Raw genomic sequence first — 19,232 nt, 5'->3', positions numbered from 1 at the left:
GGGCTTACATATAGTTCTCTCCAAATCTGAGTGAGTGTCTGCGAGCTGTAGCTGCACTGCGTGCTGTCCATTTAGTACATTTAAATTATGGCTCGTTTGGAATCATTGTGGCTTAAAAACTGTCCTTCTCCCAACAGAGAAGGCTCAAAGGTCAGTTCTTAGACTTCTGTTTCTGCATTTTCCGGAGCTTGCCAGGCACATGGCTCCACAGTGGTGATGCAAGTGTGAGGGCAACAAAGGCGGGTCTTGGCTCAGCAGAGTCTCATGCTGCTCCCACAACGTGTGGGGGGAAGAGCTCGCCAGGCTGAGGAGATGCTGGGCGCGGTTCCTGCAGGGGCCTGGGCCCCAGCAGCTGCTTTGCCCAGCTTTGTCCCTCAGCGGCCCGCATGTTGTCTGGGGCCGGGCATGGGAGAATGGGGCATGCTTCCGGCCCTGGTCCTGGTCCCTTCCACACAGCCACCCCCACGGCCACCAGTTCCTGGGGAGCTTGTCTCTTAGGTTTCTGCCCTGACCTCCAGGGGTGCTCCGTCCTGATCTGGGGCAACTGCACAAGAAAACAGTGACTGCAGTGCCCGTGGCACTTGGCCAAGTCAGCTTTTAACCTTGCCGTATTTTGCCTCTTCTTAACTTAAAATGAGAACATCTGAGACACTTTTCATGATATGTTTGGCATTAAACACTGTCTTTTAAAAAGATGAGAACCAGGGGGTGGGGGGATGTACTGGGGTTGTGGGATGGAAATCCTATAAAATTGGATTGTGATGATCATTGTACACCTATAAATGTAATAAATTCATTGAGTAATAAAAAAAAACCAAAAATAAAAAGATGAGAACCGGGAGTTCCCATCATGGCTTGGTGGAAATGAATCTGACTAGCATCCATGAGGACACAGGTTTGATCCCCAGCCTCACTCAGTGGATTAAGGATCCGGAGTTGCCGTGAGCTATGGTGTAAGTCGCCAGATGTGAGTTCGGGTCTGGCATTGCAGTGGTTGTAGTGTAGGCCAGCAGCTATAGCTCTGATTTGACCCTTAGCCTGGGAACCTCCATATGCTGCAGGTGTGGCCCTAAAAAGACAAAAATTAGTAAATAAATAAATGAAACTAGAAAACATTTTTATTTTTCAAAAAAGATATGAACTAAAAATATCCCTTGTCTTTCTCATCTAATTCTTTTCTCGAGGCTCTTGGCAATTGGTTCCTTTTTGCTTATGACCACATGAGTTTCTTCAAAGAAGTCACTACAGGCTCTTTGTTGCCCTTTCTTCAAAACCAAAGCTGCTGATCTGGCTACAGGACCCTGCTTCTCTGGTCTGAATTCATGCTTTCATATAAACACCCATTTCCAGAACCTCATAGCCTAGCAATGGTAATTACCCAATAGCTAAATCTTGAATTATAAGATTTTTATCTCCAGTAACTCAAACAATTTTTAAAATCTAAGTGTGTTTCCAAAACAGTTTCCAACATTGCAGAGATTTTTTTAATTAAAAAGAAATTTATGAAAAAATTTAAAGTCTCTTAGATTTCTTCAGTAAAAAATATCATAACTTTTGGAATACCAAATATGGGTATATTTTTGTGAGCAAGAGTCATAAAATTCTCATTTCTTTAAGTATCTCTAACACTTTACACTTTACAGTCATTTTTTTTTTTTTTTTTGACTGTGCCCACAGCATGCAGAAGTTCATGCCAGGAATTGAACCTGCACCACAGCAGTGACAATGTGGATCCTTAACCTACTGAGCCGTCAGGGAGCTCCATAAAGAAAAAGTGGTTTTTTTTTTTTTGGCTCATAGCATGTGGAAATTCCCTGGCCAGGGATTGAACCTGAGCCACAGCAGTGACAGTGCTGGATCCATAACCTCTAGGCCACCAGGGAACTTCTTGCAAGCATCTTTATAGCTAATAGGTCAGTGCTGTTTATAGACAGCATTTGATATTTGGTGTTTCATTCACGTAGTGAAATATTCATTCATATCTGTGATGATTGGGCATTCTTGCATAACCTGAATTCCTAATTGCTGGTTTGATGAATGAGTGCTAGCAGGAGCTCTCCAGTGGCTGTGCCTTGGGGCTCTTGACAGGCATCTGGGTGAAGGCGATAAAAAAACATGTTTATCAAATCTGCAGATGACAGGAGACTAAGAAGAATTGCTGTCACAGGTGACAGAATTGAAATTTAGAAAGATAGCAATCTTAAAATATGAACCGGTTGCAGAGCAATACATGGTTAAGTAACAGTGGTACATTCTGTCAAATCCCCTGAAGCTACTGCAGACGGTGTGTGAGGAGAGTATTTTATGCCCTAAAGAAATGCTTATGGTATGTGTTTAAGCGGAAAAATATAAGTCAAAGCAACCCAATCAAAAAATGGGCAAAAGTGGACATTTCTCCAAAGACATCAAGATGGCCAGCAGGCACATGAAAAGATGCTCAACCCTGCTCATTAATTAGAGAAATGCAAGTCAAAGCTACAATGAGGTACCACCTCACACCAATCAGATTGCCCATCATCAGAAGTCTGCAAAGAACAAATACTGAAGAAGGTGTGGAGAAAAGGGAACTCGCCTACACTGTTGGTAGGAAGGTAAATTGAAACAACCGCTATGGAACACAGTATGAGATTCCTGAGGAAACTAAACATAGAATTACCATATGATCAAGCAATCCCACTCCTGGGCGTATATCTGGACAAAATTCTCATTTAAAGAGATACATGCACGCTTATGTTCATTGCGGCACTATTCACAATAGCCAAGACACGAAACAACATAAATGTCATTGGCAGATGAATGGATTAAGAAGATGTGGTACATATATACAATGGAATACTACTCGGCCATAAAAAGAATGAAACAATGCCATTTGTAGCTACATGAATGGACTTAGAGACTCGCATACTAAGTGAAGTAAGTCAGAGAAAGATGAATATATGATATCACATATATGTGGCATCTAAAAAATAATACAAATGAAACTATTTACAAAACAGAAATAGACTCACTAACATAGAACAAACTTATGGTTGCCTAAGGGGAAAGGGGGGTGGCCAGGGTAAATTAGGAATTCAGGATTAATGTACATATATGACTATATATAGAGCAGATAAACAATAAGGACCTACTATATAGCAAGGGAACTATATTCACTATGTTGTAATAACTTTAAGGGAAAAGAATCTGAAAAAGGATATATAATATGTGTGTGTGTGTGTGTGTGTGGTGTGTGTGTGTAGCTGAATCATACTTGAAACTAACGTGATATTATACATCAACAACTTCAATAAGAATATTTTTTAATTAAAAAGTAGGTCAGGGAGTTCCCGTCCTGGCGCAGCAGAAATGAATCCAACTAGGAACCGTAAGGTTCTGGGTTCGATCCCTGGTCTCACTCAGTGGGTTAAGGATCTGGTGTTGCTGCGAGCTGTGGTGTAGGTTGCAGACATGGCTTGGATCCTGCATTGCTGTGGCTGTGGTGTAGGCCAGCGGCTATAGCTCTGACTTGACCCCTAGCCTGGGAACTTCCATATGCCATGGGCACGGACCTAAAAAAGCAAAGAAAAAAAAAAAAAGTAGATCAGAAAACAATATAAGAAGGATAATCCTTTTATTTTTATTTTTGTTTTTTCATTTCGTTTTCTAGATTTATTTTATTGACACAGATGATTTCCATTTATTTTTTATACTCAAAGAACAAAGACAGTATAGATGAATATACACCAAAATATTTGTAGTGATTGCCTCTGAGAGATAGTATTAGATGTGATTTTTTTTTTACTATCTTATAGTTACTTATCCATATCTTCCAAATTTCTTTTTTCAAATAAAAATGAAAATATTTTATAAAAATAATAGGCCAGTAATAACTGTTCTTTTATGGTTTAAAAAAGCACAAAATCATTAGCTCATTTCCAGGATAGTTTAGTATTATTGCTTCATAATATTATTAATAAAGGATTACATCTGAGAACAGATGCTGCATTCCTGGCCGTTTGCCTGGGGACCAAAGTTATTCTGTGGTGTGTGAGGGGGTGAGCTCCCTGGCTTCTCTGGGCCTCAGTTTCTCTGTGAAATCAGGAATCACTGTGACGTCTGAGACCCTGTGTGATCGTGACTATGATTTGATGGTTGTATCCCCCTTTCTCAGTTGTGTTGGGCAGTGGCTTAAGACCCAGGGTGTACACAATTCAGGTTGGTCCTAGTGTATCTTAGCTCCACAAAGAGGGGCCCAGGAGTCTTTGGCCTTAAAGCAGGTTTTCCTGTCGTGTGTAAATCCCAGGATGGCAGAGAGTGACAGGGCCTGGCCTGAGGACGTCTGGTGAAGAGTGAGGCCAGCTCTGCCTGCCAGCGAGTTGCACAGGGAGCCGCAGCCACTGTGCTGGGTCAGGGAGGCCGCAGGTGAGAGCCAGGGTGCTCGTTTATAAAGGAAAGCCTCTTGTTTTCCTTGTCGACGTGCAACACACACTTCTGGCCCCCAGACGTGTGAGTGCTTCCCACGCCTAGCAACTCTGCAAGTGGCTGGATGTCCTGCGGTTTGTGGGCTCCAGCATCTGGGGAGTGTGGGCCCAGACACCCGTCACAGGTTCAGGGTGGCGTCACTTGTGCTTGAACCAACCGGTTATAACCAGCCGTACACTGGAGGCGCCCATGATCCTCCTCAGATATGAGAAATCTGCCCAAGTGGCTTGCAGGGCTCAGGGAAACGATTTACTTATTAGATCACAGGTTTGTCTTAAAGGATGGAACTCGAGAAGGGCAGGGCAGTATAAGGAAAGGCTCGGGGCTTTGCGCGCCTCCAAGCACTGCCTCCGTAGGGCTCCCGTGGTCCCCAGCTCACCATGAACCGCCCTCATGGGTCTGGTTACACAGCAGGAGCTCAGGGCGGGGCTGAGGTCCAACCCTCTGATCACCTTGCTGGCTCCCCAGGCAACAGCCTGTCCTAGGGCCTTCCCCAAAGTCTCCCCCTTAACCAGGGGCTGGTGATGAGTAACACCCAGAGACTTTTGAGGGTGTATATCTCTTCCTACAGCAGGAAGTCTGTCTCTGCAGCAGGTGGGTGTTATTCCTGTGAGGGTGCAAGCCTGTCTCTGCAGCAGGGAGGGTTGCTCTCTAACAGCACCGTGTCATGAGCTTAGCTGTGAAGTCGTGTGTGCTGATGCCCAGCCTTTACTATTTTTTGAATAATGGAATTTTAGAGTGGAAGGACCTTGGCCATGACCTGGGCCTGCCCGCCATGTTCTAGAAGACAGTCGAGGAGGAATGAGGGGGCATTGATGGGGGCCCGGGGACACTTTTCCTGAGGTTTGTTCCTGGCAGCTGCCCACTGAGCGCGACGTCCTGAGTGCATCCGCCAGCGTCTCAAGGTGCTCCTGGGGAGATGCTCGGTCCGAACCAGGTGATAGTCACTGGAAGGCATCCAGAGATGTTTCTGTGCCCGTGTGTGTGGAGTTGGGCAATTCCCTTTATCCTCAGTTGCTTAAATTGATAGTGATGTATTAAGTTCACAAATTTATCTTAAAGTCTTATCAAAGTACATTCCATTTTCAGATACTGGTTTGCATGGGTCTCAGGGACCCCGTGTTCACTGCCACCTGCAGGGACGAGGGTCGGGCTCTGCCCTGTTGATTTTTTTTCTTTTCTTTTCTTTTGGTCTTTTTGCCATTTCTTGGGCCACTTCCACGGCATATGGAGGTTCCCAGGCTGGGGGTCTAATCGGAGCTGTAGCCGCCAGCCTACGCCAGAGCCACAGCAACACAGAATCCGAGCTGCGTCTGCGACCTACACCACAGCTCACGGCAACATCAGATCTTTAACCCACTGAGCAAGGGCAGGGATTGAACCTGCAATCTCATGGTTCCTAGTCGGATTCGTTAACCACTGCGCCACGACGGGAACTCCTGTCCTGTTTACATCACTCCTGTGGCCCTTGGCAGGTGCCCTCATGTAACAGGGAGACATGTGTTTTCCCAGGTTTTACATGGTGCAGACCGTGCTTGGTGTGCAGCCTGCTGCTTCTTAGGCATGAGCTAAATGAACACTGCAGAGCTTCAGTGTTGCCCAGACCAGAGCCTCAGACGTCAGGGACATGTGGGAAGCAGAACATATGGCTTCCTTTGGTCAGGCCCTTGGTCCCGTGTCCCCTGACCCTTGCCTGCTGTGTACCCGCCCCCTCCTGCTGGTGATGGGAACTGCCAGGCACATTTTCAGGCCGAGTAGGAGTCCTGTGGCTGTGACCTTTGCCAGGCACTTTGCAGAAGGAAAGCTCCTGTGTTCCTGTTTTGCGGGTTAGTGACGTGGGTTGAGTGACGCCTGGCAGGCCCTGAGCGCCCTGGGCACCATCCTGAGCTTTCACTGAGGAAAGTCCTGACCAGGCAGCCCTGGGGCCCCAGGCCTCCCCAGGTGGGTAGACATCTGAGCATCCTGAGGGGACAGAAAATAGCACCTCGGGGGCGTCAGGCTCACGCTGACTGTGCCGTTTCATGTTGGACTTTTTCAGAGTGCACGTTCACCTGCACCAGCGGCCAGTGCTTGTATCTCGGTTCCCTGGTCTGTAACCAGCAGAACGACTGTGGGGACAACAGCGATGAAGAAAACTGCCTCCTGGTGACTGAGCACCCACCGCCGGGTATCTTCAGCTGTAAGTCTCTCCTGCTGGCCGTGCCTTTGTCACGTGCAGTGGTGTTTGGGGCGTTAGGAGCAGGGTCCTGGGGAGGTGCGGAGGGTGGTTTGCATTTTCACAAAGGGAACTTTTTTGGGCGTGGAAAGATGGTGTGTCTGAGGGTCAGAATTTCATTCTGCTTTCACAGGTAGCAGCAGCAGCACTGTGGCTCGAAAGAGGCTTTTTGCTACTGTCTTAGAAGCACCACCTGATGCCAAGAAATAAAATATTGATTTAGTATTCTTCATACAGGCTTTCTAGAATTTTTAGCATAAGCAAAGAAAAGTACATAATGAGCCCACAATTAATCATGTAATTAATATATGAAAGTAGAAAAGGTTTATGAGACTTTAACAAAAGGTTGTAGTCACGTGTTTCTCTATGGGATGCCGAAGGGAAAGCAGCCTGAGTGCCATGTTGCGTGTGTGACTCCCCAGGCTGGGGCCACAGGCATTTCTTGAGCTGGAAAGAGGTGAAATCGGTGTAGGAAGTTCACTAACTTTTGATCTTGTGGCTTCAATGAAGAGGAAGGAGAAAGGAGGCAGCTTTGAAGCAGTGCGAACATCCTGGGATATGGCCGGCTGCCTCCAGTATTTCCTGGGCTGAGGGACGTGGGTCGAGGTGGAGGATGTTTTTGCAGTATCAGTACCATTAGATGCCCTTCCTGAGATCAACTCCTGTCACCTCGGGTGTCGTCCCCCGCCCCCCCACAGGCGTGCTGACATTGTGAGCTGTTATATTTGCTTTTATTTTTAGATTCTAAAATATTTGTTCTGGAGATCAGACTACGTCATACTGATCCTATAATATGGAATGGGAAGGGATTGTGTGTGTGTGTGTGTGTCGTTTTTAGGGCCACACCCATGGCATATGGAGATTCTCAGGCTAGGGGTCAAATCGGAGTCGTAGCCACCGGCCTACACCACAGCCATAGCAATGCAGGATCCAAGTGGCGTCTGCAGCCTACACCACAGCTCATGGCAATGCCAATCCTTAACCCACTGAGTGAGGCCAGGGATCAAACCTGTGTCCTCATGGATATTAGATTCATTTCTGCTAAGCCACAACGGGAACTCCTGGGAGGACATTTTTAAAGAGAAACAGTTTTCTCTGTTCCTGCTGTGTTTTTGTTGGGGGAAGCCCAGCAAGAGCCTGAGTGTCTTCTGCCACATATGCTTACTAGAGGCACTAACCATGTCCTTGTCCCCAAGCTTCTCTGTTGCATCGTTTGTGTTTCTGATGCTGAGCAGGCTGAGCTATGTGCTTTTGTGGTGGTTGCTCCGTGTGTTTCCTCTGGCGACCTTCTCTGTAGTAGCCTTTTCATCGTCAGTGCTGTGATGTGCACAGCGCGTGCCTGGACATGGCCGTGAGTCATGCCACTCAGCCTAGCCACCGGGTCTAGGTCCTGGCCAAGCCCTAGCCTGCAGCTCTGGGGTCTTGGAGCACCACAGGCTTGAGGACTGAGTGCAGCAGTCCACGTGAGGCACTTAGAATCTTGTGGCACTAGCACCTGACAGGTCAGTGGCACTCAAGCCAGGGGTCTTGGGAGGAGAGTGTTGTGGAGGCAGTTGCTGCTTTGTTTTCTCAGCAGACGCTGATGGCATTGGGGAGGGGGGCACGTGGTACAGTACACCCTGTGTGGGACCATGTCTGGCCCCCTGGCCCTAGTTCTGGGTGACAAGCAGGCAGGACACACCTTTGCCCTCCATCTGGGGCGCATCCCAAACCTCTGCATCTGGAAGGTGCTTCTCCTTCGCCTGGGCCTCGCCTTGGCTGCACCCTTGCTTTCCCATCCCTTCCTCCCTGCCGCCCTCCTTTCTTACCATTATTTCCTGGGTGTTAAAGCTGACTAATAGCTTTTCCATTCATTTTAAAAACGTGAACTTTTTCATTTTGCTTAGAAGCCAAGTGAGGCAGCTCTGTCGGTACATGGCTGGATGTTGCCCAGGAAGGTCCAGGAGTTTGTCATAAGAGACGAATCTCAAGGACCCTGTTGGCAAACTCTTGGTCCCCACTGTTCTGATGTAAGCAGGCCTGGGCCCTTGGAGCCCAAATGGGAGAGTATTTATGCTGTGCGTTCTTTTAAAAAGATTGGAGAGCCAGACAGAATGACAAAGGGCAAGTCAGACGAGGGCTGTGGCTTCAGTTACTCTGGTGCACGTTCCAGCTTCTGAACCCTGGGAAGGCTTAGTTTCTCTGTGAAATGGGAATAACTCCTGCCAGGTGTGGTTGCTCTGAGGGTTTATGTGAAATAATTCACATGAAAAGTGGTGCCTGTAGGCTCAGCGGAAATGAATCTAACTAGTATCCATAAGGATGCAGGTTCGATCCCTGAGCTTGCTCAAAGGCTCAGGGATCGGGCGCCGCTGTGAGCTGTGGTGTAGGTTGTAGATGCGGCTCTGATCTGGCATTGATGTGGCTGTGGTGTAGGCCGGTAGCTCCGATTCGATCCCTAGCCTGGGAACTTCCATATGCTGAGGGTATGGCCCTAAATGCAAACAAACAAATGAAGTGGTGCTTGCATCGTCTCATTACTCTCTTCATCACCATACCCTGTGGCCACGTCTCTCAGTGGGGACCTCGGTGATGGCTGTCGCCTGTCTGTGCTACCAGCTTGGGCTCCAGGCCTGCAGAGGTGAGAACATGCACAGAGGTTCTGCCCCCGGGAGGACTGCTGGGGGGCTGCCCGCCGCAGGGGGCTTGCCTGACCTGGCTGGCAGCTCCTGGCTTCTCTGCCAGCACCGGGGGAGCTGGGCTCACCTGTCCCATCTGGGTTTGCCGTGGCCTGTCTTTCCTCTGGGGCCCGAAGCCGTGTCGGTGCTGGAGGCTGATCTACTATTGAACAACTACACTTTCCTCCCCTGCCCCGGTCTGTTAGCAGGAACACAGATGCAGGCTGCCCTGCTTCTGCTGCAGCTATGGAATGAGGCTCAGAGGCTGGCCACTTGTAAGGGGTTCCCAGGGCCCACCAGCCTGGGTTCCTGCGGCAGGCAGACTATATGCCTTCCAAGGAGGTGCATGGTGAGGGCTGCTACCTCCTCTCCACCTTCAAACTTGGAAGATTACAGGAATTCTTGTCCATCCTGTTGCATTCCAGACAAGCCAATAGCTTTCTTCTCATTCCTATTTAAGAGCAAGAGTCGCTTCCTTGATCTGCTCAGAGGGCCTGTTCAGTGTCCTCCTTTGATGGCACCTAGGCTGACACAGGGCGGAGTCAGTTTCCTGCCTGTGTGGTTGGCCGTGGGTATGCACGTGGCTCACATGTCTTGGCCATCTCTGTCATTTCATATTTGCTAAAATTTGGCGTGAATTAAGGTTGGAAAGAAAATGTCACTGTCATTTGTGAGGGTAGCACTGCTAATGTTAATGGAAGCCCTTATTGTAGCCATGAGAAATTCCCTGCCTCCCAGAATATTTTTGGACCCTAGATTGAGTAGTTTCACCTGCCCCTCTACCCTGCCAGTCCACGGCTGAGGCTCATCGTGTCCCCCATGACATGCTGCGCCATGTGGAGCACTGGGCTGCACTGAGGTCCCCAGGGTGGCGGGGCGGGGGGGAGCATTTTGTTGGATGTGTCCATTTACAAAAGAAGGAAACGCCAGGAGTTCCCGTTGTGGCTCAGTGGTTAACGAGTCTGACTAGGAACCATGAGGTTGCGGGTTCAATCCCTAGCCTTGCTCAGTGGGTTAAGGATCCAGTGTTGCTGTGAGCTGTGGTGTAGGTTGAAGACACGACTTGGATCCCGTGTTGCTGTGACTCTGGTATAGGCCGGTGGCTATAGCTCCAATTCGACCCCTAGCCTGGGAACCTCCATATGCCGCGGTCACGGCCCTAGAAAAGGCAAAAAGACCAAAAAAAAAAAAAAAAGAAGGAAATGCTATTGACCTAAACGCTAGCTTTCTTTGTGTTTTCTCTTCTTCCACTAAACAGTGCACTTCTGAGCACCAAAAATACAATGATACAGAAAAAATTATTATTTATAAAAATCAAATTATTTTTATACAGGTATTTACAGATAAAATTACTGAGTGCCTTCTTTGGTCTTTGGACCAGGCGTGCTGGGAGGGGAGGAAGGCAGATCCTGTGCTCAGGGGCTGACAGGTTAGGGACAAAGACTGTCCTGCAGAGATGACTGACGTGAACAAGGGCGCTGAGCCAAGTGGCCGCAACTCATGATTCAGGCGCCTACGGGGGGATGACATCCGTGGGATGCAGTCACAGCCACAGTGGCTTCCAGGAGATGGACGCTGGCTGTCAGAGCCCAGGAGGCTTCATTTGGGAGGGCGAGGCCTGGCCGGTGCGGGCAGCCCAGAGCAGGAGGACGTGCCCCGCGCCTGGAGTCCATGCCTGCATCGGGAGCGGGCGCATCTTCTGGCTGCCAAGAGGAAGCCACCAACAGCCCTGGAAGTGCTGGGGCTGAGGGGGCTGCTGGCAGGACAGACCTCCCCTACCAGGGTCTTCCTGCCTCTAGGCTCAGCCTGCAGAGCCATCTATGGGGATGGCCTTCCCCGCCAGCTGCTGCTCAGTTCCTTCTGAACAGAGAGGGTCCGATTCAGGGCAGGTGGCTGCGTGGCACTCCCGCCCCTGCCGGGTCTTTGCTTCTGTCTTGGCTGGTGGCCATAAACCTGAACTTCAGTCAAGGGAGCTGGCACTCACGCAGGCAGGGTTTGAGCTTCAGGACTTCTGAGCCACTTGGGGTGATAACAGCTGAATAAGATAAACTGATGGCCGACATCTGGGCCTAGTGGCTTCTTCCCAGCCACTCCATGTTCCTCAGCTTGTCTCCGAAGGGCCTGGCCGCCTTTCGTCCCCAGCCTCACCGCCCTCACGCTTGCTGTGGCTCCTTACCTCCCATGGATGCTGTCCACTCGTTCACTCAATGTCAGAGGATGCGGTTGACACAGCGTGTGTGACAGTGTCTTGACTCGTGTCCAGGGTTGGTGAATGGCCAGGTTCACAGCCATGCAGAAAGCCTATGGGCATGCAGGCTTCACCAAGATTGGACCTCTGTGTTTTTCTGTAATGATTTCAGCAGCATTAACAGTAATGCCTGAGTATCACCCAGTTTCCTGTTGGAATTCATATTCTTCCAGTCGTCTCGGAAGCATGTGTTGTGTTTGTAGTGCGTGTGTTTGAAGCGGGGTGCAGAGGGGCCCTTGGTGTTGTCCCAGGTGCTTTCACGGGCCCCAACGGAGACCCCGTGTCCCTCTCACTTGCTGTCACTTGGGTGGCAGGTTGGACCGTCCCATGGTGACTTCACTTCCTCCCCAGGACGTCACTGTCTGTGCTCACCGCCCCTAGACTCCCTGTCAGCTGGTGGTGGGGTCTCCAGCTTTGGGGAGGGGGTGCAAATGCCACATGTGAAGCCGCTTTGAGGTGCTGCTCCCTATCAGGAGGCTCGTCCTGCCTGGCCGTCTTCTTGTCGTGTGATCACCGTCAGTCACCAGCGTGTGCAAAGCAGTCGTGACCTAATTGTCCACTTACTGGTGGTGGGTCTGTCTCTGGAGGAAGCACCCTTAGCTCTGCGATGCCAGCAAGTAGATCTCTTGTTGGATCAGCTTTCTTAGCATGAGAGGCTCCCTCGGGCCCCTCACTAAGATTTTCTTTACCCACCACTGCAATCCGATGAATTACATGGTATGCCTGCTGCCCTTGAGGACCAGCCCCTGTGGTTTTTTGAGGGGTCTGACTCCCCGTGGCCCATTCAGCTTTAGGAAGTGAGGCTCAGGATCGCAGGGTCCTGCCCCCATGCCGAGGACTCACCTGGCCCATCCCTCCCTCTCCTCCTGGCCTCTGGCTCTCACCTTCCTCCCTCTGCTCCTGAAGCGCTTCCTGTTGTATCCACCCTGCAGACCCAGGGGCAGCCTCGCTTCAGGGCCCCAGCAGCCCTGAGAGTCCCTGAGGCCCCTGGCACCTCTCCTGCCTTCTCCTCCCGTGCCGCCCATCCCTCTCTCCCCTCCTGAGCTCTGAGCCTGCCCCTTCTTACTGAGCAACAATTACGCTCTCCTGCTGCTTTTGCTGGGTTGCCTGTCTGTTGCCAAATCCCATGGCCTTTTCTCTATTTCTTCTCTTTCTGGTCTTTTCCCTGCAGTTGGGAAGGCCAGTCACCCCTCTCTGAGATTCTCTGTTCCCTTAGGGTCTGGTCTCTGGGCACCTCCAGTTTTCCGTCTCGGTGGCATTCCTCTGACCCCCAGGCTCCAGCCTGGCCCACGGTTCTCCCTTCTGGCCCTTGTCTGTGCAGCTTGGACACCACTGGGTGTCAGAGCTGTGCTGTATTCTCACCTCCAATGCAGATGATATGTCCCACTGCTTGTCAGGCTTCTTTCAAGCCTCTCCAGCCCCTGAGCATTCAAAGCTGAACCAGCTATTTCTCCCCCCCCCACCCCAGACCAGCCAGTTCTTCTTTTGGTATTTTTGCTGTAGTGTTTTGACCATCTGCTGCTTTCATCATGTTGGTCACCGTTGCTGACCCCCATTCCCCAGCCAGGAAGAATTCCTCCTCCTGGGACCTGCAGCATCTTGGGTGCCTCCTAAGGGGCTGATTGCTGTTGGATCCTTACATATGGACAAGAATAATTCCCAGTAGATACTGTGCTCCCAGAAGACAAATGCTCTGCTTATGTCTGTGGATGCCTTGACGCTCCTAACAGCATGCACTGGACATGTGGATACTTGCAAAGTATGGAATTGAATTAAAAACCGTTTATCCTTCTCCTGCTGCTTCCCTACATCTTGTCAGCATACCCAGATGCAGCAGAGTATATCCCCCCTAATTAGGGTTCACTCTGTGCCACCATGTGGCAGGAGGCTCTGTACTTTGCTGGGGTCCAGGTCACAGTGCAGAGCCCCGAGGAGGCCAGCCAGTGAGGCCCAGAGGAGACCTGTCTAGAGGTGTGCCTGTGTGCAGGCATGTGTGCATGTGTGTGGCCATGTGTGGGCCTGCGCACATGTGCAGGTGCATGCGGGCATGTGCAGGTGTGTGAGCAGGAGTGTGTGGGTGTGTGCGGCATGTGCACATGTGTGGGGTGTGTGGGAGTGTGCGGGTGTGCTACCTGTGGCGTCTCCTGGGGCAGATCCTGCCTCCTGCCAGCATTTCCCTGGGCTGGGCTGACTGGACTGTAACAGCCCTGGACAGTGTGCTGGTTCTACTGTATGTTCCAGCTACAAAGTACAAGACGAAGCCCTGAGTTCAGTCCGGAGTGACCGCTCACTGACCGAGGCCTCGGGAGTGTTGATTAACTTCCTAATCCTGATTTTCTTTGTGGAACGAGGACAGAAATAGTATCAGTTTCTCCCTCAAAGGGTTGATTTAATAAAATAGTTTAGGTAAAGCAATTAGAGTAATGCCTGGCACGTAGTAAATGCTCAATTAATATTATTGCGTTTACAGCCCTGTTTCTCTGCTCTCTTTTAAAATTTGTTTTGAAATAATTTTCAAACTTAAGGTTACAGATTTCATCCTTTTAAATCATTTTGTCTCTATATATTTACATTTTACTTTTCCCTGAACTGGTTCTGAATAAGGTGCAGGCACCGTGTCTCTCTACCTGCAAATACTTCACTGTATTTCCTAAGAGACCTTCTCTTCCATAACTACAGTCTGGTCACCAAAAGGCAGACAAAGTCACGCTGATGCAGTGCTGTCTTCTCTTAGACAGCCATCACCTTGGTCTGGTCTTGCCCAGTAGCTCATGTTTCTGGACAAATGGCTGAAACGCTGCTGGGAGGAGGATTAAATTTTGTAGGCCAGGTGCCCACACCAGGACTCACCAGCCTGGGCCTTGCCCTGCTGCTTCCCTTGTGTCTCACATTCATGTGTCCAGAGGGGAAGCTGCAGCACGACTGTGTTCTCCAATGGTGAGCACTGCCTGGCCTTTATCTGAAGGCCTGCAGCTTCTTAGGATGGGGCTGAGGTGGGCTGAGGGCTGCCCTTTGCTGAGTGCCAGCTGTTGATAAGCATTGTCCCATTTATCTCTTGAAATCTAGGAAGGTTGCCTAGGAGACAATGCTCAGAGAGGTTAAGTAATTTATCCAGGGTCACACAGCTAGAATATGTTGGAAGGAGAAGCTGGACTTGGGCTGTGGATGGGATTTTGCTTTTAGGTCCTGCTGTTTTTTTTCCATGATATTTTTTGGGAAAAGTAAGGATTTACTCATCACTTTTTAAAAGTGTATAGCGTGGAGATCAAAGAAACAAATCTATTGTCATGAAGGCCCACAGAACCGAGTGCTCCAAGAGCAACTGTTTATGTGACGGTTTTAATTGATACAGAGATGATGATAAGCTTGGTTTCATCATGGATTACCAAACAGATTCCACAACATTAACTCAGGGGACCCAGTGTGTCAGGGATCATTGGTTTCTCAGAGTTCTCTCGGGTTTCCGCTGCTAATGGGTTAGTGGTTAATCCCTTCTTCAGCTCTGCCGGCTGTGGACCGTTTCTGTGACCTAGAGGAAGGTGAGAGTGCAAACAGGGCGTTGGGGGACCCAGTGAACAATTCGCCCCCCCCCCCAACCTGGCACCTTCAGAGGGTCAGAACTTCGGTCAGGGGGCCCAGGTGGCTCTGTGCTGCTTCTGCCGCCTTGGTCAAGTCCATGGCTGAAGCCAGTCAGTGAAGCAAGCACTGAAGTGTGTGTTCTTTTGACAGGGCTGCCCTTTTTCAATTTAAGGAAAGAATCCATGGCCAGACATGTACTGGCTTGTGTGATGGCCTTTAAACAGGTTTGGGGGCAGGGTGTCACTGCAGCAGCCCCCACCACCCAGAGGGGCCAGCTCACCCCTCCTTCATGACTGCAGGCCTGTTGGGTTTGTGCCTCTGTTTCTCCAAGATGGTTTCTGATCAATTAAAATCTTGTAAGTTCTTGAAAGACAGCTCTGCCTTTTCAAATAAACAAAGGCAGGAACAAACGGGAGGGAGTTTAGTAAACCCCGGGGTTCTTTCCTCCTGCTGGGACACTAAATTTACGTGGATAAAAACAACCTCTTAGATTTACATTTTGATTCTGTTACTGTTTTCCTGTGTGTGGGACTGTCCCACTTCAGATGAAATTTATCCACTTCTTGAAATATTTAGCAGTCTAGTGTGGATGTTAATGAGAGTCTGGCAGTGCTATTTTGAGAAGGCAACAATGATAGTAATTTTCAGTGTCAGATTCCTGCTTTGCAAGGCAAGCGGAGCGGGGCGGGGGTGGGAGGAGGCAGCTTCGTCCTAATAGCGCTGGCCTGCCAGGCAGACGGTCATGAATACTGTCTAGACAGCCTGCCTGCAAGCTTAGTCTCTGAGGACCCCTGAGCCACCGGCTGAAGTACCCGGGAGGGTCAGGGCAGGCTCTTCTGCTGGCGGAGTGAGGTCCATGCCCCCTGTCCCTGGGGAGTGGGGGTACATGTTACTCATCAGTCTCGGTGCCCCCTCCTTGCCCCAGGCATCAGGGAGAGATGAGGTCAGAGGCGCCTTGATCTGGGTTGTTCTGTACCCCAGAATGCAGGGTCCTTCCACCCAGACAGCCAGGCCCTGGACGGATGGACGCAGACCGCTGGCCAGGTTGGGCACCGGTGCTGCTGCTGCTGCTGCAGTTGACACTGGCTGAGACGTTGGTTCCAGGGTTTCTTACTTAGGGCGGCTTTTCAAGCCTCTGCTGGCCATCCTTTCTGATGAATTTCTGGGAACTTTCCCCTCTGCTCACAGTGCTGAGGGGGTGGAGAGCTCTCCCAGAAGCTGGCTTGGCTGCACCCCGGGATGCGGACTCAGGCACCTGCCGATGGTGGCCCTACTCAGTGCTTCCTCGGTGCGGGGAGCCAGTTTCTGCCCTTGAGACCTCAGTCTGAGGGAGGGGGAGGGGAACCACTCTCAGGATGGGGGTGGGGGGAGGGAGCATTCAGGTCAGGAAGGGCCTCCTCGCTAGATGTGACGTCATTGTCATGGATTTGCCTCAGAAAACTTACCCAAAGCCTGGAAGGGACCCTGTCTTTGAGGAAGTGCAGAAATAAAGCTGGAATTCGCTTGTCGCCGGAAGCTCCCTATCCTGCAGTGACCTCGGAATCTGCCACCAGTGCTCCAGTCCTTTCAGTGGAAAGGCCAGATAGGCCTTTGATTTGGAAAAAACTGCCAACAACTAAACTTAGCAATCATTTTTTCACTCCTTCATCCGTTCTTGTTAGGTCCTAAGAGCCAACAGCAGAGAGAAAGCTAGAGGGTATTTGATTTTTCCTTCCCCGGGAGAAAAAGGCAATCAAAGATGGAAAATATTCTTTCAGTCCCTGGAGAAGAGAGTTCTCGTGTCCAAGGGCTGGAGCCATGGGCAACGAGGAGTCCAGCCTCCCAGATCTTCGTCTGGAGCATAGGGGCTTCCAAGGCATCGTTGAAACTGGCCTGCCACCCGGCAGCACCCAGCGTGGCCTCAAGGCATGAAGCCAACTTAGGATGGCCTCGGGCATCTGTAGCTCAACCCCGCCCCCCAGCCCCTCCCGCCTTGTGGCCCTGCTTGGTTACCATCAGAGAGCAGAGTCATCTGCCTATGGCAGTGACCCCTGAGATTTCTGGGGTCCTGTGGGTGCGAGCCTTGGCCAGGACAGAGACACAGGCAGTGGAGCCTGTGGCCATCCAGCTTTTCAGGGCCTGTGCAAATATTAGATACCTGGAGAAAATGACACCGCTTCTGTGATAGGCAAAGAAACTGCACAATCAGAATGAACACAAATCCTTAAAAGTTGGCAGGACTTAGCAACATAGCGCCCAGTCGGCCTATCACCGTCTCCCGTGGTGAGTGCACCTTTGGTTTAGGACATGTCTGTGTAGCTGCAGGTGCCCATGTGGCCGGGTACAGACACAGGCAGCCTGCATCCTGGTGAGGGCGGGGCCGAGCTGGCCCCCAGGAAGCCCTCCTGTGCAGTCAGGGTGGCAGAAGGCGGTGGGGAAGCTCAGGAGCAGGGGTGCTGGGCTGCCAGTGGCAGGAGCTGCGTCTCAGACCATCTTGACAGCGGCCCTTCCGCCTTCTGGAAAATACTGCAGCTGAGAACCGCATGCTGCAGAGTCAGACAAAAGGAGGCAAAATCTCTTTTTAAAAGTGTTTTTCTTCACTTGTTCTCTGGCATAATGTCTGCGTTTATGGACAGCGCCTCTCAGCCATTCATGAAATGACTGCCTCTTACACATGAAAAAACCTGGCTATTCTAAATTAGAAAGGCAAGCTTTAATCTAGTTCAAGGAACTGGGGAAATGGACTTCTTTTCTCACTTTCAGCCCCATTTCCCTACTTAATATTAACTATGGCTGTTTCTCCTGATTTAGGGGGTTTTCTCTGGGAATACGAGTGAGCTACTCACAGGGTAAGGAAAAGACAAGCCTTTCAAGTGCAGGTGGAGCTTCCGAGGTCTCCTAGTTTGAAGATCTCTGATAAACACAGCAGTTTGTCCACGTAGCTGGGGACCCTACATCTAGCTGTTGGGCCGTATTTTCTAATACCGTTTTTGTAATAGGAAACCTCTCAGCAGAGAAGTGTCCCTCCCAGTGGCACGAGGGAGGTGTTTACATTGTCTCATCTGCGCTGAGGGGTGGAGAAAGTCATTTTCCATAGAACTGCTCTAAACTGATAAATGAAATCAGACATTGCATATGTTCATCCCCTGCATTTTTCTGAGCTCGTGTCAGGCGGTAGACCCTTGTCAGTGTTTTGGTTTCCTTACTAAATGTCTGATTATACCTGCTGCCTTTTAGGCTCAAACTCTTACAGCAAGGCTTCCTGTCTTTCTGCGTCAGTGGATGATATAACGGAGACTGCCTGCCTTGGGGAGGGCCTGGCGGTCACGGTGCACCCAGGCTTTCCACTGGGAAGTGACGGGGCTTTGGAAGGAGGGGGCCACTGCTTTCAGAAGCACTTGGGGCCCTCAGAGCCTGGCTGTTTAAGTTGTATGCCCCGTAGGTGGGGCATACAAAGCTCTCCTTCCTTTCACCCCCCCCCCCAGGGGTTTAGGGCACAGCTGGTTTAGTGAATTCATGCCTGATGGATAGCACTTCTTGTCCACATGCACCTGCCCTGGCAGTGCCTGCTGCTGGGTTGGCCTGGTCTCAGGGCTGGCACATGCGGTTTCCTGTTGCTCAGGGCCGGTCCTGCTCTCTGTGCTGGGACAAAGGGAGTGAACATGGTGGCTGCAGGAAACGACGCCCCGCCCAGGATGGTGCCTTTGGACCTGAAGTCAGGTGACTTTGCTCCCAGAGGCTCCCTGGTAAAAATCTGCCCAGCTGTTAGCAAGTACGGTGCTGTTTTCTCATTTGTTAGGTCATGTTTACCCTGTATAATATCTACCTTTCAAAAGCTGGATATATTTTCTGTCCCTGATTTACTTAAGTAGTGCTCAGGTACAGCATCCATGGGAAATCAGCTTATCAAACAGCATGCCCACTTTTCATTCGCCTCCTGCATTTTCATTTACACGGAAGGTTGGATGAATATATTCAAATTCTGTTAGCATAGTGAAGTCAGAAACGAAAAGGTCACTTCACCTTTGACACCTTCTTAAAGAATCGGAGTTCTCGTCGTTCGTGGCTCAGTGGTTAACAAATCCGACTGGGA

The 19,232-nt window shown here is 50.2% G+C and overlaps 1 protein-coding gene and 1 non-coding gene across 10 annotated transcripts in view; one reads left to right on the top strand and one right to left on the bottom strand.

Moving 5' to 3' along the window:
- The window catches only part of LDLRAD4 (low density lipoprotein receptor class A domain containing 4), a 176,513-nt gene that overhangs the window by 111,437 nt on the left and 45,844 nt on the right, over positions 1 to 19,232 (top strand). For all 9 annotated transcript variants that reach the window (XM_021096017.1, XM_013999207.2, XM_005665262.3 and 6 more), the window contains one exon: positions 6,500 to 6,640. In XM_021096017.1, coding sequence (XP_020951676.1) covers positions 6,500 to 6,640 — 141 coding nt within the window. The remainder of the gene's footprint in view (positions 1 to 6,499; positions 6,641 to 19,232) is intronic.
- TRNAD-GUC lies at positions 1,811 to 1,883 on the bottom strand. The gene has a single exon. It is a non-coding gene; the product is annotated as a tRNA-Asp (tRNA).

Source organism: Sus scrofa, chromosome 6 (genome assembly GCF_000003025.6).
Source record: "Sus scrofa isolate TJ Tabasco breed Duroc chromosome 6, Sscrofa11.1, whole genome shotgun sequence".
NCBI classification, from domain to species: domain Eukaryota; kingdom Metazoa; phylum Chordata; class Mammalia; order Artiodactyla; family Suidae; genus Sus; species Sus scrofa.
Note: the sequence above shows the minus strand (reverse complement) of the source record. Positions and strands in the feature narration are given on the sequence as shown.